Genomic DNA, 24,828 nt, shown 5'->3' with positions numbered 1-24,828 from the left:
TACCCTTGACTTTGATTTTTTTATAATTCAAAAATTTCTACCCCTGTTTATTACTTCAGAATTATTTAATAAATTTTAAATTACAAATTTTTATCCCTATTGATATTTATTTTTTTTTATTGGGAATTTCATAATTTTTATTACTTGATTTTGATTTTCTTTAATAATACAAAAATTTCTACTTTTTATTTATTTATTATTTTTGTTGTTGTTGTTGACAATTTCAAGATCTCAACCCTTAATTTCGCCATTTTTTAATAATTTAACAATTTTTACTCTTTTTGATTATTTTTTTATATGCTTTCAAAATTTAAACCCTTAATTTTTGCTTTTTAATTAAAAAACCTTGGATTTTGATTTTTTTAATGATTCCAAAATTTCTACCCTTGATTGTTATTTCTTATAATTTTTTTTTGATTAAGAAAATTCTAGATTTTAATTAAAGAATTTTTTGTGCAAAAAGTGCTTACTAATACTTTTAATAATTTAAAATAATTGTCTCTGGTAAGTTTCCGTGTAGAAAAAATATAGAAATTTAACAATTAATAATTGTATAAAAAATTGTAATTGTTTAATATTATTTATTTATCGTTAATGTTTCTAAAATAATTAAAAAATAAGAAAGGGAAAAAGGGAAAGAATAAAGAAAAAATAAAAGAAAGAAAGGAAAAAAGTTAGAGGAGGAAAAATTCAAGAATGGAGAAAAGAAAAAATAAAGGGAAATATGAAAAATAAATAAGAACAATGGGAAAGAAAAAAGAAAGAAAACAAAAAAAAATAGAAGGAAAAAATTGAAAGGAGGAAAAATTAAAGAAAGAAGAAAAGAAAAAAAGCAGAAATGAATGAAGGGAAAAAAGTAAAAAAAGAAAAAAAGGCAAAAAGTGACAAAAACGAACAAGAAAGAATGGAGAAAAGAAAATAAGAAAAAAGAAAAAAGAGAAAAATACGTATTTGAACAAATTTGACAGTAAAAAAATAAAAATATTAATGAGACACATTATCATCGATGAGTGTGAAATTTGAGTCACTTTGAAATTCAGGTGGACTTGGAAGAAGAGGATAATAATCAATAGTCTTGTGATCTTCAGAAAGTGGGAGATTGAGGATCCTCATCCTCATCCTCCTCGTCCTCGTCTATTCCTGGCTCGCCTAAGGCGTGTGCGAATTCTGAAACAGATATTTGATTTTTACTTTTCAACGATTTCGACATATTATATTTATATTCTCTCTCTCTCTCTCTCTCTCTCTCTCTCTCTCTCTCTCTCTCTCTCTCTCTCAATATACCTATATATAGTCTCGATACTAGCAAATAGAATGACAAGAATTTTGCACGATAACAATAACGAACTCAAAGAACGCATTATCCATGTACCTTTGATTTTTACGTATAAAATATTTCCCATATGGAACAATATTCAAAGAATACTTTTACGGATTTTTTTTTTAAGAAAAAAATAATTCTTCTCCTCTTTGTAACCCCGTCGACTTTTCCAAAAAGAGACGTTATTAATTTTCTATATCTTATAATCTCAAAGAAAAATCTTTGGTTTCAGATATATTTTTTGTTACTTTGGGAAAAAAATTTCCATTCTTCCTATGTTGAATCTTCAAAGAATCAAAGAATATTATAATAATAATTTAAATTTAAATCTAAAATCTCTATTTCAAAAGACTGTAAAAAATTCTTTTTCTTTCTAATTTTATATGAAAAATATGAATTGATAAAGAGATTTAGCAAAATTGATTTCATGAAATTAGTTTAGAGAGAAAGCAGAAAAATGTTAAAAGTCAGTTAAATTAGGTCAAGATTTTTATATTTTTTACAAAGGCATTTAGTAGCAATTGGTAATTTATTTGAGTTATAATTTAATGAGATGATATAAATCAGTAGAAGAGGAAGATTTTAGTGAGACAGTAAAAAACAAATTTTTTTTTCTGAATTCATTCGTAAAAAGATTTGAATCACAATTATGAATAATATTCTTTATACTAATAACTATAAAAATTTATTTCCAACAAGAATATATTTTAATAAATTAATTGCCTAAAGAAATATAAAGCCATTTTTACTAAAAGTTTACAAAAATTCAGAAAAATATGTCATTTGTAAGTAGTAAAGTCCTCGTTTAGTCAGACGTGACTTGATATTTTTTTGTGAATACATTTTTTTTGACAAATGGAATTTAATTTATTTTCCATATTATTAAGAACTTATTTACAGAACTTAATCCGAATATTTTTCACTGAGATAATAAAATGAGTGGTAAAAGTTTTGTTTTAGTCAGACGTAAAAAGAAATTTTCATATTTACCTATATAAAAATGTAATTCTAACGAGAATATTTACATAAAGCAGCAGAGATTTTACTAGAAATTAATAAAAAATAGAAAAAAAGGTCAATTTTATATGTAGTAGAAACCACATTTTAGTCAAGACATCATTTGATATTTTTTGGTGAAAACATTCTTGCAAAAAAAAGAATAAAAATTATTTCCCACAGTGTTTAGTATAATTATTTACAGAAGTTAAAGCGAAGTTCTATTTACTAACATACAATCAGTAGTAATAGCTCGTTTTAGTCAGGCACAAAAGAAAATTTTCATTATTTAACTATAAAAATTAATTTCTAACGAAAATATTTGCATAAAGAACTGGATAATTTACTAGAGATTCACAAAAATAGGAAAAAGTTCCAATTTTAAGTAGTAAAAACCATGTTTAGTCAGACATTATTAATATTTTTTGGTGAATTAATTTTTTTTGTGAATATATGTTTTTGTTAAAAACAGAGTAGAATTTATTTTCCATATTGTTTAGTAATTATTAATAGAAGTTAAACACCAGCTGTTTCATCTAGATAATGGAATCAGTAGTAAAAGTTCTTTTTAGTCGGTCGTAAAAAGAAATTTTCATAGTTACCTATAAAAATTCATTTCTAACGAAAATATTTTCATAAAGTAATAAATAATTCACTAGAAATTCTCAATAATTAAAAAAGGTTCTAATTCGAAGTAGCAAAAACCACTTTTAGTCAGACAGCATTGGATTTTTTTTGTTAAATACATTTTTGTAAAAAATACAATAAAAAATATTTTTCACAGTATTTAGTGACTATATTTACAGAAATTAGAACGTAGTTCTTTTTTTTTCAAAGTAGTAAAACCTCGTTTTATTCAGACACAAAACAAAATTTTTATATTCAACTATAAAAATTCTTTTCTAATAAGAATAATTTGAATAAAGCAATGTTTTTTTTTCTAGAAATTCACAAAACTTAGAAAAAGTAACAATTTTAAGTAATAAAAATCACTTTTTTTGCTTTTTCCTTTCAAGTTTGTGAACCTGACTTTCTCTTTGAGGTAAACTTGATTATATTTTACCGGAAAGTGATAATAATTTTTCCCCTCGCTGTCCACATTAAGAAAATTGTTGTTTTAGTGGTTTTTTTTTAATAATTACAAAATTTCTACTCTTGTTTTTTATTTTTTTGGTGTTTTGAAAATACATCTTTGGTTTTTTTTAATATTTTTTTTTTCTTGTAAAATTTTTACCCTTGATTTTTATTTTTTTTTTAATATTTTCGAAATTTTTACTCGTTATTATCGGTTCTCGATATAATTTCTAAATTTCAACCCTTGAATTTTCTTTTTTTTCTTTTTGGTAATTATATGAAGTTTCTACCCTCGATTTTGATTTTTTTAAAAATTCCAAAAGGACACCGCACTAAATACACTAAAAATGGCTTTCGGTTAAAATTCTTAATATTTTCAAAATTTTTAGTTAAAGGTTTTCTGTTTAAAAAAATAATTAAGCGTAGGTCAAGAAATAAATAACCGAAAGCCATTTGCAGTGTGTTTAGTGCGGGGTCCTTTCTACCCTTGTATTCTATTTGGAAATTATTTCAATTTTTCAAAAATTCACCATTTGGTTATAAAATTATATTGAAAAATATATAAAAATTTCTTTTCAATAATAATTCTTGTGCAATTCAATGGATATTTTTAAGAGATTCAGTAAACTTGAGAGTAGTTTATATTCTAAGTAGTAGAAGTCGTATTTGGTCAGACATCATTTGACATTTTTGTGAATTTATTCTTCTTTTTATAGTAAAATCCTATAAAAAATTTACTACTGATTTATTATTTGCAAGAGTTTAAGACGACAATTTTCCTTTGTATTAAATTTAGAATCAGTAGTAAAAGTTCTTCTTAGTCAGACCTTTAGGTAATATTAACCCCATAACTGTGAAATTTAATTTCTATCAAGAACATTTGTATGACACAAAATATATTTTTAAAGAAATTCGTAAACATGGAAGGTAGTTTAAATTTTAAGTAGTTATTAAATTTATTTTTAGTTAGACGTATTTTAGTTATAATTATTTAATTTTTATGTAATATTTTTATAATTGTATAAATTTAGTACCATATTAATTTTAATATTATACTGTATTTTTTATGAGCAATTTTTCTTAGTTTTCTTCGAATTAAGTAGTGAAAACTAAGTTTAGTCAGACATCAGTTACTTTGTTAATTTTCTTTTTGTAGATTAATTTTTTTAAAAAAAGAGAAAAAATTGTATAAAATATCAAATCAAGTCTGACTAGAGATAGTTTTTACTACTTAAAATTTAAGATTACTGTAATTTTTAAGAATTTCTCGCAAAAACCATTCATTGCATTTTAGAAATATTTCTTAAATAAAAAAAAATGTTTCTCTAAAAGTGAAATTTATTTTTCTGCAAGAAGTAATGTTTTTAGCGCAGTCAGTGGTAAAGAATAAAAATTGTCTAAACGAAAAAATCGAAACTATGAAGGTCATTGTCCAAAAATACTCACGAGAAGAATTTCTTTAGAATCAAACTGTATTCTAATCTACACCTCTAAAAAGTAGAGACCTTAAAGATGAGGTAAATGGCCTCGTTCTATTGCCTATTTTTTTGCTCTCGTTTAAAAGGCGCCCTTGAAGAAAAGTACCACTTAGACGAGAGACAGAGAGATGCCAAGGCTCTTCCAGACAAGGTTATCTTTCAAAATTACCATTCGAAAGGAAAGTTCTAATTTTTCTTTTTTTTCGAGACGATTTTCCTGAATGAACAATGACACTAAATACCATATTTGACATTTCTTATCTAAAAAATACGATTTTGTCAAAAAAAAAAAAAAAAATCTAAAATGTCAAGGTTTACATTAATTTTGACCTTTAAAAATAAATTTTTCAAAAAATTCATTGCATTTTATAAATATTCTTGTTCTAAATGAATTTTTACAGTTGTGTGGTTATAAGTTCCTTGTGGTCTAAAAAAAAGATTTTTTACTATTAATTTTAAATTTATTTTAGTGGAAAAAATGTCTCTTTTACTTTACTTACTTACTTACTTTTACTCTTGCCAGTAATAATAAGACAGCAGTAATAATTTCCATACGATTTTTTTATTAAAAGAATAATTTGTAAAAAATATCAAATGATGTCTGACTAAAGATAATTTATACTATTTAAAATTCAAGCCTCTTCAAATTTTTAAGAATTTTAACATCTACTTCTTTTATTATTCGCAGTAGAAGAGGTTAATTTATAATTTTCCATATAAAAAGTGAATTGTAATAATTTTTATGCAATTTTTTAATAAAAAGAGAACAAATTGTATAAAATATCAAATCATGTCTGACTAAAGGTAACTTTTACTACTTATAAATTTCTTATTTTTAAGAATTTCTCGAGAAACATTTATTGCATTTTAGAATTATTCTTATTCTAGATAAATTTTTTTTCAGTGAAATAATAAAGTTTATTTTGTGTCTGACTATTCGTGATTTTTACTACTTAAAATTGTAACTAATTTTTATTTTTGCGAATATTTAAAAAAATATTAATTGTGTCATACAAATATTCTTGTTAGAAATTAATTTCAACAGTTCTGAGATCAATATTTCCTTGAGGTCTGACTGAAATCATTTTTTACTACTGGTTCCAAATTTATTACAGTGTAAACACTTTCATTTTACTTTTGCAAGTAATAAATAAGCAGTAAATTTTTTATACAATTTTTTTTCGTATGAGGAAGAAAAAATGTACAATAATATCAAATAATGTCTGACCAATTATGATTTTCACTACATAAAATTAAAACTTATTCTAAATCGAGAGAATTTCTTGAAAAAACATTCGTCGCATTGTGCAGTATTATTGATCTAAATGAATTTTTATGGTTAAGTAATAAATTTTATTGTGCGCGTCTGACTAAAAAGATCTTTTACTACTGTTTCTAAATTTATTACAGTAGAAGAACATTTATTTTACTATTGCAAGTAATAAGTGAGCAGTAATAATTTTACTGCACTTTTTTATGAGAAGAAAAATAAATTTTCAAAAAATGTCAAACTACGTCTGACTTAATGGGGTTTCTACTACTTAAAATTGGAAGTTCATATAGTTTTTGTGAATTTCTATATCATTTATGGAAATATTCTCGATAGTTATGGATTTTTGTACTTCAATATAAAAATTTTCTTTTTTGTCTGACTAAAACGAATTTTTACTACTGATTTCATATTTTATTAAATAAATATTAATTAACTTCTCCAACTAATTACTAATAATTAAATACTGTGAAAAAAGTTTTTTTAATTTATTTTTAATAGAATGTTTTCACTAAAGAATATCACATGTCTTCCTAAACATGGTTTCCACTACTTAATGTTTAAATTGGCCTTTTTTTAATTTTCGAAAATTTCTAGTAAAATACCTATTGCATTATGCAAATATTCTAGTTAGAAATTAATTTCTATAGTTAGATATGAAAATTTCTCTTTTATGTCTGATTAAAACGATTTATTACTACTCATTTTATCGTAGCAAAAAAAAACTGCTGCTTAACTTCTGTAAATAATTACTAAACACTGTAGAAAACAATTTTTACTCCATTTTCTACAAGAACGTTTTCACTAAAAAATATAAACTCATGTCTGACTAAACGTGGTTTTTACTACTTAAAATTTGAACTTTTTCTCATTTTTGTTATTTTTTAGTAAAATATCTGCGGCTTTATTTTTATTTATTTTTATTCTATTTTTTGCAAAAATGTTTTGATAAAAAAAATATCTAATGATGTCTGACTAAACGTGGTTTCTACTACTTAAAATTGAATTTTTTCTATTTTTTATTAATTTCTAGTAAAATTTCTGCTGCTTTATGTAAATATTCTCGTTAGATTTATATTTTTATATAGGTAAATATGAAAATTTCTTTTAACGTCTGACTAAAACAAAACTTTTACTACTGATTCCATTACCTCAGTGAAAAAACTGCGGTTTAACTTCTGTAAATAATCACTAAATACTATGACAAATAATAAATTGTTTTCTATTTTTCACAAAATATGTATTCACCAAAAAATATTAATTTATAAATTCATGTCGGACTAAAGGTGGTCATTACTACTTAAAATTTAAACTTTTTTTTATTTTTTCTAATTTTCTAGTAAACAATCTGCGGCTTCATGAAAATATTCTCTTTAGAAATGAATTTTTACAGTTAAATATGAAAATTTCTTATTACGTCTGACTAAAACGAACTTTTACTACTGATTCTATAATCCCCCGTGGAAAAACTGCGAAAAATTTATCTTTTGCAAATAATAAATAAACAATAGCGAACATTATTAAATAAAGAAAATAATTCTGTTAATTTTTTTTACAAAGTGTATTCACAAAACAATCAAATGATGTCTGACTAAACTTGATTTTTTCTACTTTAATACTTATTTTTAGAAAATCTCATAAATTTTTTCTCTTTTTTTCTTTTAAATCATATCTAGATATGCGTGCAAAAATGTGGATAAAAAAAAAATTCTTTTCTTACCGTAAAAGTCGATACGACCGTCACCATCAACGTCTACTTCTTTTATCATGTCCTCGACTGAAAAGAGTTATAAAATTAGCATACAATTTTAAAAATACAAAGCATGTAGAGAATATTAAAACAAAGCATGATACTGATTTTAATTATTTGCTAAAAATTTTTTTTTATATAGGAAAAAGAATAAATTAACACAATAATAAATTTTCTATACACAAAAATTTTGATTTAATATTGTAAATGAATAAAACAAAAATGTTTTTTTTTATTAATAAAGTCAAAAATAATTTAATACCATAAAGGCAAGTAATTTAATATGAAATTCCATTCTTAATATGCGTAACTATAAATATACACGATAATTACAATGACCACTTTTATGAGTTTTGAATTGAAGAAAAGTAATTAAATTATGGAAATTTTCTGCATTTTCACCCCCTTCTTCTCCCCTTTCTATCTCTCTCTCTTTTTTTCTTCCTTTCTCTCTTTTTAAAATGCACGAAACGCAGTTGGTCAAAAAAAAAAAACTCTTAATTAAAAAGTATTTGAAAGACTTTTGTTTTTTCTCTTATTTTTGATTGATTCAACGAATTTTCTATGATAGAACTTTAGTGACTGTTAAGATTAGTTCTGAATGCAGTTTCTCTCGTTTTATATCTCAAACCCTTTAACCCTTTTCTCCTTAATCCTGATTAATTCCAATCACGGAACATCAAACCCACCCTTTCTCGGAAAGTGTGCGCGCTCTTCATTCCCATCTTATAAATACGAACTCTAAACGGCCGGCCTCCATATAAGGATTGTAAAAAGACCACTATATGTGTTCTCAATTATTTCTGGTAAGAATTTATTGCCACGTGATACAGAATGAATGGTGACGCACGCTGCATCCTGATATACTACTTTGTGAGAAAAAAAAGTTTGAAAAAAAAAATTTATTACCTTTTATAAACGAAAATTACCGCACTGGGGATTAAATTGTTGTAATTAATTTTGGTAATTATTTTTTGATTAATGGCATTTTTTTAATTGGTTTTATTTGGATATTATTGAATTTTGTTGATTCGTCTGACTAAAAGTATATTTTACTACTTGTACTATTCACTAATTTTTATTTTTGTTTCTAAAAAATTCAAAGCGTCGTCTGACTAAAATTATATTTTACTACTTGTACTGCTCACTTATTTTTATTTTTGTTTCTAAAAAATAAAAATTCTAAAATTTTTTTTTGTTTTTTGTTTTCTCAAAAATTCGTCAGACTATAATTATTGTTTACTACTGAGAAAAAAATATAGAAATAATTTTAAGTATCGTCTGACTAAAGCTAAATTTTACTACTGAAAAAGGTAAAAGTAGATTAAAATAATATTTAAATTACAGTCTGACTAAAAACGGAATTTTACTACATTTCTCAGTAGTAACATTCATTTTTATTCAGACGAATTTGTAAACAATTACTACTTTTTATATAATAATTTATAGAATAATTACATTATAATATTGTTAATAAAAATATTTATAGTGAAAATTAATCATATTTTCGGTCAGACTAAATTTTAAAATTATTTTAATAATTTTGAGTAGTTAAAAGTATAACTATAGTCAGACGACGCTTCGAATTTTTTAGAAACGAAAATAAAAATAAATGTGAGTAGTACAAGTAGTAAAATATTCTTTTAGTCAGACGAAGCTTTAAAATATATTTAAAAACTTTTGTCAGTAGTAAACTATAATTTCAGTCAAACAACGATTTCAATGATTGAAATACTATTTTCAGTAGTAAAATACAGTTTTAGTCAGACAAGACTTAAAATTATTTTATTACATTGTTTATTAAAAATTTATTTGTACCTACAATCAATTATAAATTAACGTTTATAATAATAATGACAACAAAATAAAAATAATATAATAATAATAATAAAAATAATATAATAAAAGTACTTATAAATTATGTGTAGCGCTTTTTTATACTTTTTTATCTAACAAAGGAGTATTTTAATTTCTTTTTTTTCTGCCTGTTTATTTTATTTCGTTTAATTAATTTCGTTTAATTAATTTACTTGTAGAGAAGAATTCCATAATAATGCGTTAAACGTCTCTCAAAAGGTTTTTCTGCAAAAAGGTTGCAAATTTTTTTTCTTTTTTTGCACACTGAATAAAGCACTGGCAAACTGTCAATAGAACTATTTAAATTTCAAATAATTCATTATAGCTAGTTTTAACAAAAGTAAATGAATTTAAAAATATAAAAGAATTTTGCCTCTTTTTCATATATATGCGGAGTCTTTAAAAAGTTCTATTAGTAAACGTCAGTTTCATTTCATGGAATAGTTATTTTTTGTTCTTTTTGGTATAAACGCTTTTTTGTATGAATAAAATTTTTCTCTCTGGAAAAAAATATTTTAGACAATAAAATAATTGGAACTATTAAAATTATTTAAATCTTTTGTGGAATAGCTATTGAATTAGGAAAAAATTAGAATAAAATAATAAGTAAAATGGTAATTTTGAATTAAAAGAATATCAATTAGTTTCAATAATTACTTTAAAAGAGATTTTAAAAGAACTTGAGAATTAAATTTAATTAAAAATTGAAACAACTTAAAAATTAATTGATTGAAAAATTAAAGTAACATCCAAAGTTAATTATAAAGAGAAATAGAAAGAAAAATTGAACAAAGAATTTAAATAATTTGAAAATGAGATAAAATAGAGTCACAATAACTTGATAATTAATTTTAATAAAAAATTTAAATAACTTGAAAATTAATTTGAATAGAAAAGAATAATATCTGAAGAATTAATTTGAATAAAAAATTGAAATAACTTGTAAAATTAATCATAATGGAAAATAAAAATAACAGAATTAATTTGTATAAAAAATTGATTTTAATAAAAAATTAAAATAACTTAAAAAAAATTTAATTTTAATAGACAATTAACAAAATTATTTCCATGGAAAATTAACCAAATTAATTTCCATAGAAAATTAACAAAATTAATTTCCATAAAAAAGTAACAAAATTAATTTCCATAGAAATAAATTAATAATTAGAAATAAAATAATAATTTTAATAAATAATATAATTGAAATAGATTGAAAATTAATTTGAATTGAGAAGCAAAATAACTTGAAAATTAATTTTAATAAAAACTTAACAAAATTAATTTTAATAGAAAATTAACAAAATTAATTTCAACAGAAAATTAACAAAATTAATTTCCATAGAAAAGTAAAAATTTTAAAAATGAATTTGATTAAAAATTTGCATTAGTAAAATTAATTTTAATGAAAAAATAAATAACTTGAAAATTAATTTAAATAAAAAATTGAAATAACTTGAAAAATAATTTTAATAAAAAATATACTAATAAAAAAATAAATTAAAAAACATAGAAAGGGATCAAGATTAGCAAATGTGAATAAATATTTTTTTTTTGACGACTTTGCCGAAAGAAAGGGGGAATTTAGATGTGAGTTTTAAAAAAAGAAACTATTGTGATTGCATTAATGGTAGCTCTTTTGCTTTGTTAAAACGAATTGTCAGACGTTAAGTAGAAAGTGCTTTTGAAAGTGTTAGGTAAGATCAGTCTGGGGAACAAGGTTAAAAATGCAAACTCAGTATATCTAAAGTTTTTAAAGAAAGCTTTCGCGATACGTGCTCGTGCTGACAGGAGGCTTAAAGACCGCGAGTTACTAACTTTTTCTTTTTTTTTTCTTTTTCTTTTTTTTTTTTTTTTAAAGAGGATCAACTGGTAGTACTGAAACTTTGATACCGAGTTCAAAGAAACGACATTAAGCCACGTTGAGTACCACTTTCAACTCAGTGAAATAATATGTCTGTCTTCCTTTTTCTCCCTTTTTTGGGCGCAAAAATCTCATATTACTCGTAAGACAAGTATTTAAAAATTTAAAAAATTTTAAAATACATTGAAAGATATGAAAAAGAGTAAAATTAAGCAGAAAGTTTATTTTTTAAATCAAAGTAATTATTTTAGATATAAAAAAAATTATTTCCAGTTTCAAATTAATACAATTATCTCCTATTTTTAATTTAAATAATTATTTGCAATTTTAAATCTCAGTAATTATTTAAAATTTCAAAAAATTATTTTCAATTTTAATAAAAAACAATTATCTTCAATTTTGTATCAATTAAACTTTTTTTAATTTAAAAAAATTATGTCCAATATTAAATTAAAATAATAATTATTTTCAATTATAAATCAAAGTAATTTAAATTTAAAAAATTATGTTCAATATTAAATTAAAATAATAATTATATTTACAATTTTAAATCAAAATAATTTTAAATTTAAAAAATCAATTTTAATTTCAAATCAAAGTAATTATTTTTAATTAAAAATATTATTTTCAATTTTAAATTGAAATAATTGTGTCGAATTTTAATTGAAAGTAATTATTTTTAATTTAAAAAATAATTTTTAACTTAAAAAATGATTTTGAATTTTATATTAAAATAATTATTATCCGTTTGAAATTAAAATAATTATTATCAATTTTAAATAATAAAATAATTGAAAATTAAATTTTGGTTAAATTAGAAACATTAGAGACTCGAAAATTTACAAACAAATTGTAAATAACATTTCCAAATTGTGAAATTTTATTTCATTGAAATAGTTATTTCAATTGTGTTATTTCACGAGAGAGAGAGAGAGAGAGAGAAAAAAAAGATAAAATAAAAGAATCATGAAAGTCTAATAAATTTTTGTCGTTCCTGCATAGCGAACAATTCGCTTGAAAGAGTATTGGGTCAGAGTAAGCCGGATGTAAAGCATCTGTGAAACATTTGGTGTCGCGACCCCGTTTCCGTTGTAAATTATCGACTCTATAGCTAAACGTTCTCTTATATATCTGAAAACTATGGTACACCGCATAAGTGGTGATCGATTTTTTTCGTCTTTTCTTTTTTCCATTTTTACGATTACATTTAACAGGAAAATTTTCGGGAAATTGAGCTGTTAAATTTGTGAGGAAAAAAAATATTTTTCATAAAAATAAAAACATAGTCGAAAAGATATATCTTTATATAGAATCGTCGAGGTATTTTTTTTATGTATAACTGAAGAGTTTTAGGACACGTAACTTTGGTTTATATATTTTATTGGATTTGTTTAAAAAAAATTAAACGAATATTATTATATTCGTTTAATTTTTAGAGTAAAAAATTTTAGTTAGAGTAGAAAACTTCTTGGATGGATTATTCTAGGAAAAAATCCGACTTTTAGAAACGATAATTTCTTGGAGAATTAAAGGAAATATTTCTTCAATTTCGAAAAATTTCTAGGATAATTATTCAATGTTTTTTGACAAATAAAAAATTTTTTTCAAAAATTAATATCAAGCAGCCCTAGTCGGAAGTCAGATGTCTATCTTGTTTTTGTCATTTTTTAGTTATTCGGGTTCAAAAAAGCCAACGATTACTATTTAGAAACAAAATTCAATGCTAATTTATTACTATAAAAAAAAGAAATAATTCACAAAAAAACGTGAAGTGTTAAAATAACACCAGAATGGATTAAAATAATCTGCAACATTTTAATCCCTCTAGGATTAAATTAACACCAGAAAGGATTAAAATAATCTATTTTGGTGTTATTTTTAACTATGAATGAAATTTTACTTTAAATAAAACACCAAAGTCAACGATTTGTAAACATTCAATGAACTTAGCTTCTCCAGGGAGAATAGTAAGTTAGTAAGTTAGTTACTAACTAACTTAGTTACTAACTTACTAACTAACTTATTAACATAGTTACTAAATTCAATTGTGTCCAAAAATTTAAAAAAATTCTCGTCAAAATTTCAATTCTCTTTGTAAATAATAAAATTCTTCTCTAATATTCAATTATTTTACAAAATTTTAATCAAATTCTTGTCAAAATTTCAATTATTTTCAAAAGTTTTCTAAAATTCAATGATTTTCAATATCTACTACTATTTCAATAAAATTTTTCAAACGAATTCCATTATTAAAAAAAATTTGAATAAAATTCTACGCAAACATTCAATTATTTTGATAAATAATAAAAATTTTTACAGGAATTGAATTATTTACAAATTTTTTTTTATAAATTTCTTCGCAATAATTCAATTATTTTCATAAATAATAACATTTTTTCAGGGAATCAATTATTTTTATAAGTAATAAAATTCTTCACAAGAATTCAATTATTTTCATAAATAATAAAACTCATTGCAGAATATCAACTATTTTTAATGCAATTTCAATCAAATTCCTCGAAAAATGTAATTATTCTTAAAAATTTTATTAAAATTCGTCCAAAGAATTTAATAATTTAAAAAATTTGTTGATAACATTTTTTATGACAATTTAATTTCAAGAAACATGAAATTAATAAATTATTTATTTTTGTATTTAAATAATTGAATTCTCGTAGAATTTACTAATAAAAATTGTTTTAAAAATGAATTTCAGTTACAATTTTAGATTAAAATTAAATATTAAAAGCATTATAACGTGAATTTTTAGAGATATTTAAATTTTGAAAAAGTTTCAAACTAAAATCATTGAAATTCTTAATTTTTTCATATTTTTGACAAAAAATTCTGTAGAATTAATTCTTTTTAAAAGTTTAATAGGATTTTTATTAAAATTATTTTAAGTTTTTATTTTTCAATATATATTTAATTGCAGAATTTCTGAATAATTGAAATTTTGTAAATTTGAATTGTAAACGAAAGAATTTGAACATTCTCCAAGTACTTTTTTAAAAATTATAAAAAATAATGGATTTATTGAAGAATTTTAGTTAAAAACACTAGAAAAAAATTGAATTTTAGAGAAGTTTCAAATTATTGCAGAAATTCAATTATTTTCAAGAGTAATAAAATTCTTCTTAAGGATTCAATTATTTTTACTAATAATAAAACTGATCGTAGAGTTTCAATTATTTTTCATACAATTTTAATTGAATTCCTTGAAAAAAGTAATTATGTTCATGCAAGTTTTAATAAAATTCGACAAAAGAATTCAATTATTTAAAAATTTGTTGAAAAAATTCTTTATGAGAATTGAATTTTGAGAAACATTCAATTATTCAATAAATTATTTACTTTTCTATTTAAATAATTAAATTCTTGTATAGAATTTTTTAATAAAAATTGATTTTCATTTCATAAAAATGAAGTTCAGTTAAAATTTTAGATAATAATTGAATATTAAAAGCAACATAGCATGAATTTTTAGAAATAATTGAATTTTGAAATTAATTTTTTTTGAAAAAGTTTAATTGAATTTTCTTTTATATTATTTGAAGGTTTTATTTTCTAATATGCATTTAATTAAAGAATTTAGAAATAATTGAAATTTCGTGAAATTGAATTTTGTAAACGGATTTGAAAATTACCAAAGAACTTTTTCGAAAATTATTAAAAATAATTGATATAAAGTAAAATTGTAGTTAAAAATTTTTGAATATAATAATTGAATTGAAATAATGAAAATAATTTTGAAGAAGTATAATATTCTAATAATATAAAATAATGATTTTATTACTTGATCATCGTTAATTATTATAAAACATGAAGAAATCGATCACTCCGAGTCGAAGACTCGGAGTTATCGATATCATCATGTTTTATAGTTATAAAAAATTTAATGAACTAAAATTTCATTCATTGTAAAAAATAACACCAAAATTGATTATTTTAATCTTTTTTGGTGTTAATTTAATCTGCAACAATTTTTAATACCTCACGATTTATTGTGTTATTAATAAATAATAAAATAATTTTTAACGTTAACTTAAAATAAGCCATTAATTAATTTTCAGAAAAAAATTTTACTATTTAGTAAAAACAAAAAAATAATTTTTAATTTTAATATTTACTGACTTTCTTCTTCGGAGAGATCCTCGCCTAAACATTGTAGAACAGCTCGTAGATCGGATGCTGTAATGTATCCTCGATTATGTTTGTCAAACACCTGAAACATATATAAAATAAAATGGAAGTTCGGTTAAAACTATATATTGGTGAAATTCTTGTAATTTCTCACACTATAATTGCTTACGGGGCTTCAGTTTAATGAATCGACGACGTACTGTGCAATCTGATCGTGGCGAATAATCTTTTGTAATTATTCAGCTGAGAGATTTGAATTCAAAAGTACTGTACTATATACGAAATGAAGAGGGGAGAGCAATTAATCGTCGTAATTTCAACTTGGGAATCTTTCGCCTACATATATATGTTGATTGAGAAAAAAAGAAGACAATTTGAGAATTTCCTAAAGAGACGATTTTTTCATTCGCTTTTAATTTTCTATTACAATTTTTTTTTTAAATTAAGAAAAAGTAATCTCAAGTATCGTTTATTTAAGGAGAAAAAATATTTTTTTTTTGTAATTATTCCCTATGATTGGTATTTGAATGAAAAAAAATATTATCGGGGTCTTCTTTCTGTCGAGAGAAAATTTTATTTCACCAAGGAATTAATTTTTTAGAAAATAATAATTTTAAAAATTGTTCCAAACTGAAATTTTCGAAACAAAATTATTTATGCATATTGAAAAAATGAATTTCAAAAGAAAATATAAATTTCCATGCTACTGCTGGTGAAACTTTAAATTTATATCAAAGTGAAACCGTTTAACTGGGAAAACTTGTGGGAAAGATGATTTTAACTTTAGAAATCAATTTTACAGCAGGTGAAAATTAATTTCCAGCTTCTGAAATTATGAACCATTATGTGTGTGTATAAGAACATTTTAACTTGAGTTAATTCACTTCCTAAAAGGGAGAAGGAGGAATGGGGTTAACTTTAGTTTCCCTTACCGATAAAATCGACAATATCGTTTTTCTCATACGTGGAATAGTATAGTGAAGTTTGCGAACAAAATTTAACTTGCAAAAAAGGGCAAAAGCCCTTTAATCTAATCCTAAGAGGATTCGTTTCTCGTATGTTTGCAAAATATTCTTTCCCACCAGCTCACAAAAGAGAAAAAGAAAAAAGAAAAAAATCAGTAAAGGAAACGAAAAATTCCTTGCGAAAAAATGCCTCACTTAGATAATAATTGAAGCACAAGGAATGTTAATGAAACAATTTTTCGAAAAATCGAAAAATATAATCAAATTTTCAAATTCGAATTACATTAAATTTAATTAAATTAAATTTTCTGTCACTTTATTTATATTTAATTTTATTTTTTTATGAAATGATAGTCGTCCGATAAAAAATTGTTATTATTACTAAAAAAATGTGACGAATGGATTAAAATAATTGTTAAGCACTGTCTGACAAAAATTCAAGCTATGTCTGACTAAAAGTAGATTTTACTACTTGTGCTATAGATATTTATTCTTATTTTCTTTCTAAAAAAATTCTATTTTTAAATGATATCTTCGAAAATTGCAATTATTTAAAAAAATATTCTAAAAATTATCCAAGAAAATTCAATTATTTAAAAAAAAAATTAAAATTTTCTCAGAAGTTCAGTTATTTAAAAAACTTTTAATAAAAAAATCCAATTTAAAAATTTAATTATTTTTAGAAATAATGAAATTTTTGCTGGAATTCAATTATTTTAAAAAATTCTTATCAAAAATTCAATTATTTATTTAATTTTGCAAAAATTCAATTCCTTGTTAAAATAATAAATTTTCACGCAAGAATTCAATGATTTAAAAAAGTTTTAATAAAATCCAATTCAAGAATTTAATTAATTTTAGAAAAAATGAAATTTTCGCTGTAATTCAATTATTTTAAATACAATTTTAATTAAATTGCATGGAAAATTCAATTATTATTAAACAATTTTTTTTTAATTCTTCAAATAAATTCAATAATATCAATAATTAGTGAATTTTTCACAGGAATTCAATTTTAATAAAATTCTTCTCAAAAATTCAATTATTTTTCTAAAATTGCAAAAATTCAATTCTTTGTTAAAATAATAAATTTTTAAGCAATGATTCAATTATTTAAAAAAATTTTAATAAAATTCTATTCAAGAATCCAATTATTTTCAGGAATAATTAAATTTTCGCTGAAATTCAATTCTTTTAAATACAATTTTAATTGAATTCCAGGGAAAATTTAATTATTTTTAAACATTTTTTTTAATATTCTTCGAAAAAATTCAATAATATTAATAAATAGTAAATTTTTCACAGCAATTCATTTTTTTTAAATATAATTTTAATAAAATTGTTCTCAAAAATTCAATAATTTTTTTTTAATTCGCAAAAATTCAATTCTTTATTAAAATAATAAATTTTCACGCATGGATTAAATTGAATTATTTTCAGAAATAATTAAATTTTCGCTGGAATTAAATTATTTTAAATACAATTTTAATTCAATTCCAGGGAAAATTCAATTATTTTTTAAACGTTTTTTTAAAAATATTTCGAAAGAATTGAATAATATCAATATATAGTAAATTTTTCACAGGAATTCAATTTTTTTAAATACAATTTTAATAAAATTCTTTTCCAAAATTCAATTATTTTTTTTAATTTTGTGAAAATTTAATTCCTTGTTGAAATAATAAATTTTCACGCAAGTATTTAATTATTTAAAAAAGTTTTAATAAAATTCTATTCGAGAATCCAATTATTTTCAGAAATAATTAAATAGTCGATTTACTGAAAATCATTGAATTCTTGTAATGTATTTATAAAAAAAATTTAAAAATAATTGAATTAATTTCAAGAATTTTATCAACATTTTTTTCAATAATTGAATTCTTTCGAGAAAATGTAATTAAAATTGTATTGAAAATAATTTAATTCTTGGCAAGTTTTTTATTAAAATTCTTTTAAATAATTGAATTGTTTTGAAGCATTTATTTCAATTTTCAACATTCTTAAAAATAATAATGTTTTTTTAAAATAATTTTTACTGAAAATTTTGAATTTAATTGAATTCTATGAAGAATTTCTATTAAGTTTTTAAAATAATCGTGTTTATTATTAATTGTAATGAATAAGTTTCCTATTAAATTATATTAAAATTTATTTTTATTTATGTTTATTAAAATTTATTATTTATGAAAGTAATTGAATTTCTTTGTAAAATTTTATTATTAATAAAAATATTTTAATTTTTGCGAAGAATTTTCTTGTTTATGAAAATAATTGCATTCTTAAGAATAATTTTACAATTCATCAAAATAATTAAATTGTTTCGAAGAATTTTATCTGAATTTTTTAAAATAATTGATGTTTTGAAGGAATTTTATTAAAAATGTGGAAAATAATATTTTTTTTAAAAAGAATTCATCATTAATTAGAAAATATCAATGAATATCAAAAACAAAAAAGCAGAGTAAGAAAAAATCTCTTAACTTTCATAATTTTTTTTTTGCAAAAATTAATAAAAAAAAATGTTATGCAAATACAGAGTTTGTCACGCAACAACGGATGCGAATTATACATAAGGAATATATTAAAGAGACTGTACAAGATTAAGTTATAGTAATTGTCAGTAGCAAAGTGTCAGGGAGTTGAAACGACAAATCGAATAATTTCTCCCTGAGATCCGGCTAATCGTATGCAAGCCGGCGTTGCATAATACCACATAACGAAGATCGTAGTTCCTGAAAGTCAAGTGTTCATTACTATGCAAGCCAGTACTCGTATATCCCTTCTGACAACTTCTAATCGTTCCCTAAAACTTAGTCAAACTTCCGAAATCCCTCTCAAATCCCAATAAAAAAAAAACTATTTCATTTTATTGCTTACTTCCGTTTCCCTCTGTCTCAATATTCAATATAAATTTTAATCAACATTATATTGATAATTATCATTAAAAATTATTACCATCATCAATATTACAAATATTAATTACTTAACAATTTTCAATTAATATAGTCATCAATATTATCCATTTAATTTTTGTAAAATGTAATTATAAATCATTTTTTTTTCAATAATTTTTTTCCTTTTTTATTTATTTTTTTTTGAAATAAAGAAAGAATATTTTTAAAAATTTTTTTAAAATTTCTAAGAGGAGTATAAAATTTATTTCATTAAAATTTGACGAAATTTCCGATTGTAAATTTTGAAAACTATTTTCTGGAATTTAATTATTGACAGGAAATTTTAATTAAAATTTTTCGGTGAACTATTTTTTTCAGTATTTCTAAATTAAATTTTCCAATAGTTAAGTTATTTTGTTAAATTATTTTTAATACTTATTGTTATTTATTTTCCACAAGTATAAAATTTCTAGAAATTACAATTTTAAATTTTTTGAATATTAATTAATTCTCTAAATCAATTATTTTTAATAATTTTGAAATTTTCGTTTTTTGTATTTAAAAAAATAAAGGTATCCGGACAAGAAGTCTAAAACAAAAAGTCTTAATTAACTATAATTATAATTATAATAATAATATATTATATTATTATATATATTATTATTATTATTATTATTATTATTATTATTATTATTATTATTATTATTATTATTATTATTATTATTATTATTATTATTATTATTATTATTATTATTATTATTATTATTATTATTATTATTATTATTATTATTATTATTATTATTATTATTATTATTAAACTTATATTAAACTTTTTTATTATAAATACCCAAATATTAATTGGAATTGTTCTAGAAATAGTTTGCGAACAATAAAAATTTTCTTGACTAGCAATAATTGTTAGTAAACAGAAGACAAAGTTCGCTAAAAAAATAATTTTTCATCTTCTGCTGATTATCGGCTGTGGTTACTTTTTATGAAATAGGAATTAAATTAACTTTGATGACCCAGATATTAATTGGAATTGTTTTAGCAATAGTTTGAGAGCTTTAAAAAATTATTTGAATAAAAATTGTTAGAAAACAGAAGATAAAGTTCGTTCAAAAATAATTTTTCATCACCTGCTGATTATCGGCTGTGGCTACTTTTTATTAATTCCACACGTAAATTCTTTAATTTTAATCTTCTTTTTATTTTTGTATCCAAATGTATAGAAAGAAAAAAATCACGTCTGACTAAAAATGGCATTTACTACTAATCGATAACAGAAAAAGTAATTAAATAAAATAAATTTATTTTCCTATTTTTAAAAATGGAAAATTTATTTTCCCTCCATTTTGAAAAGGAAAGGAATTTTGAAAAATACAATAAAAATATTGCTGGTAAATATTGTGTAATTATTCGCAAATTTTCCACTACGAGAATAGCGTTTAACGAAATTTGCGTATTGTACAAACGCAATTTACATCGAATCGTATATACAGTAGACAATTCAAATCAATTGCCATCGTGAAAATGGAATTGATACCACTTCTGGTAGATCGCGTCGTGGTTCTGCATTTATAAGGAGTAAGGGGAAATTGGAAATTAATTAAAATCAATAGCAACGAGAAGATCAAATCGGTCAATTTGACTTAACCAATTTCTTATTCTTTTCTTATCGAATGTTTTCTCAAGATTCTCCAGCAATCCTTTAAAAAGACTCTGTCTTTTTTTCTCTTTTTGTCTTTCTCTTCCTCTCTCTTTTTCTCTCTCTTCCTCTCTCTTTCTCTCTCACTCTCTCTTTCTCTCTTTCTCTCTTTTTTTCTTTCTCTTACACCTTTTCTGTTTCTCTCCCTCTCTTTCTCTTTCTCTCTCCTCTTTGTTTCTCCTTCTCTACTTACAATAGTCTCTGAAGATCAAGTAGCCAATTTATTTGTGTGAGATTTGTACCTTGAACTCCTACTTCTGTCCAGTCAATTTCAAGAGACTCTGACACAACTAAAGTCACTTCCTGTTTCTTCTTCTTCTTCTTTTTTTTTCTCTTTTTTTATTTGCAAACAAAAAAAAAAAGCACACGAACGTCCTCCGGCTTACGGGACGGAAATAGAAAGCTGAAAATCCACATCCGCTGCTCGAGTTTGAAATTTTCCGAGACAATTTTCTCCACTAGTTTCATATGAGGGAAAAATAAAAAAAATTTCCCCTTTACATACATATGTATGAGTATATAATTATTGATATTTGCAATAGGAGCAACGTGAAAATTTATCTCAGCTTTAATGAGATTATTCGAGTGTTTATAATCAATCGGCGTTGATTAATCTCAGTAATTGACATTGCGATGATGATGATGATGATAATGATTAGTGAAAACGATGATAATGATGATGGTAATAATAAATGCTTATCGCTTATATGTTGTGAATGTCAACTATTCAGCTCTAGTTCCACAATATAGATACAATGGAAAAGGGGGAAAATTCATTATTCTGTGAATCTGCCATTATAGAAAAATTTTCTTCTACGCAACCATGAATTACGTATTGTGAAGAGGAGGAAAAATAAATAGAACTCTGAATGATAAGCTTTTATATTATTCTTGAGTAATGACAAGATTGTCAGAAAAATGAAATATTTTTCTTTCTTCCTCTCGTTCATAGAGTGAGTGTTAATTATAAATATTTTTATTGACAAAAATCATCAGTTAATAATAAAAAAAAATATTTAAGTTAGGGAAAAAATTAATTTTGTAAAAATTAATTTTTATCCACTGCTGATGAAAAATCACCTAAAAGTGATTTTTAATAAAAAAAACATGAAAATCACTTCAAAGTAGTAATTAAAGTTAGTGGTTTAGGTCAGTTTTAGTCAGACATAATAAATTTAAAAAAAATAAATATTAGGTACTGAAATAATATTTTTAACTAATAGTGAATAAATATATGGATAAATTCTATTTTATCAGTAATAACGCAAAATAATTATCAAAAAGTAAAATAAAATAATTATAAAAAAATAATTCTATAAAAGTATTTCGATAAAAAAAATTATAACAAAATAAAATAATTATTAAATAAAATAATAAATAAACGCTATTTTTGAAGAGTAATTTATAAAAACATCGAACAATTTCGACAGATTACGCATTTCGTTATGAAATAATAGTAATTACAATTTCCTTTTTTTTAAATATAAATATTATTGCGATTTGAGCGAATAAATTTATATTTACAATTAAGTACTGTCTGATCACATATTGATCATAACTACTGAAAACTAAATTCATTATTATCAACCAATAAAATTTACATAAATGTGCATTCACTCAATATTTCAAAGAAATTAATATATTCTACTGAGTTATGTTTGAATTTTTTAATTTACTTTATATTCTATGTCTGACATAATACTGACTAAAACTACTGAAAACTAAACTTTTTATTATTAAAAAAAAAATTAGTTAACATTTTATAATATTAACAATTAAAAATATTTATAATTTCTTCAAACTTAAGCTAAAATATTATATTATATTTTTAATTAACTTGTCTGAGCGAGTATTGACCAAAACTACTGAAAATTGCACAAGTTATTATCAAATGTAATTGTTTACGATTTCTCCAATTTTCGGTAAAATAAAAAGAATGATACAATTTAATGTGAAAAATTATACTTTCCTTTAAAAATCGTCTGACCCAATATTGACCGAAACTACTGATAAATGCACATTTTATTATCATAATGTAGTTAGTTACGATTTTTTTAATTTTCGGTAAAATATAAACAATATACAATTTAGAGAAAAAATTATTAAATTTAAAAATTGTCTGACTCAATATTGACCACAACTACTGAAAAGTAAACTTTTTATTATCAAGAAAAATTGGTTATAACTTCTTTTTTACGTTAGCTAAAGTATAAAAAATATTACAATTTAGAAGATAAAATTAGTTTTGAATTCAAGTTTGTCAGATTAAATTTTGACCAAAACTACTGAAGATTAAAGATTTCATTATCAAATAAAATTATAGTTACAACCTTAAAATTTAGGAAAATATAAATCAAATCAAATCAAATCAGTGTAATTCGAATAATTCAAGTTTAATTGAATGGTATAAATTTTTCCAGTGTAAAAAATTGAGAATAGTTCCTTAAGTGGCAATTTATATTTTATTTTCATCTTATTTTTTTTTTCTATCGCGTCTCCACTTGTCTGTTAGATAATCTTAATTTGCTCTTCGTGACTGGATTAAGTAGTGTGTACATAAAAATGCATCAAAGCTTTCGAAAGCAATTCTTCAGCGAAGGAAAAAAAATCACACCACTGCTATCTAACGTGGGAATGAATTTTTCGAATTGATTCCTATGATATTTATAAGGTGGGGGGGGGGGCGAGAAGAGAAAAAGGGAAGATAACATGGCATAGACAGATTTCATCATTTCAGTATCATTTATATAGAAATTGTTCTCATTATATTCTTTTTATTTTTTAAATTGTTTTTTTTATTTTATTATTTCTATTTTTCTTTTTTTTTCTTTTAATTTTCTTCCTTTCACTTCATTTTACTGTTTTTATTTTGTGTTCTTATGTTTTATTCTATTTTTCTATTTTTTATTTTATTTTGTTATTTTTTATTCAATTTTGCTACTTTTTGTTTTATTTTCCTATTTTTATTTATTTATTTTTCTCTATTTTATTTTGTTTTAACTTTTCCATATTTTATTGCTTTTATATTTCTCTCTTTTTATTTTTTGATTTTTTATTTTTGAAAAAAACTGCAAATAAAAAAAAGTGATAAAAACCCACTTACGAATAAATGAGCAATAAAAAAAATTAATTAGTACATTAAAAAGAAATTGTTTCCAATTTTCATATTTATAATAAGGAAAAAAATACTAATATATATTTAGAGCTGATAAAAAAGAATAAAACAACGCCAAAAAACAATTTTTCATTAAACAATATAACTTTATTAAAACAAAAAAAAAATTCATTATCAGTGATTCCGAATCAGAAACATTGGTTTTACTTTGCACTTTGACCCAGTTGTGGATTCACACGAATTCAATGTAATTTTTATACGTGTTTATTTTTCCCAAAGAGATCAATATAAAATGTACATTATTATTACTTTATTTGTGGTTTTTCCAACCAAACCGCATTACCGCGGAGAAGAATTTTTTTTTAATATAATATTTCTAATTGTGTTGTATCTATA

At 22.2% G+C, this 24,828-nt stretch overlaps 1 protein-coding gene across 1 annotated transcript in view; it reads right to left on the bottom strand.

Moving 5' to 3' along the window:
- Window positions 1–891: 891 nt before the first annotated feature.
- The window catches only part of LOC122501731 (calmodulin-like protein 1), a 114,441-nt gene continuing 90,504 nt past the window's right edge, over window positions 892–24,828 (bottom strand). The window contains exons 5-7 of the mRNA XM_043611447.1: window positions 15,742–15,832; window positions 7,860–7,916; window positions 892–1,167 (exon numbers count right to left, since the gene is read on the bottom strand). Coding sequence (XP_043467382.1) covers window positions 1,085–1,167; window positions 7,860–7,916; window positions 15,742–15,832 — 231 coding nt within the window. The 3' untranslated portion in view covers window positions 892–1,084. The remainder of the gene's footprint in view (window positions 1,168–7,859; window positions 7,917–15,741; window positions 15,833–24,828) is intronic.

The sequence above is a fragment of the Leptopilina heterotoma genome, unplaced genomic scaffold, assembly GCF_015476425.1.
Source record: "Leptopilina heterotoma isolate Lh14 unplaced genomic scaffold, ASM1547642v1 Lhet_105, whole genome shotgun sequence".
NCBI classification, from domain to species: Eukaryota; Metazoa; Arthropoda; class Insecta; order Hymenoptera; family Figitidae; genus Leptopilina; species Leptopilina heterotoma.
Note: the sequence above shows the minus strand (reverse complement) of the source record. Positions and strands in the feature narration are given on the sequence as shown.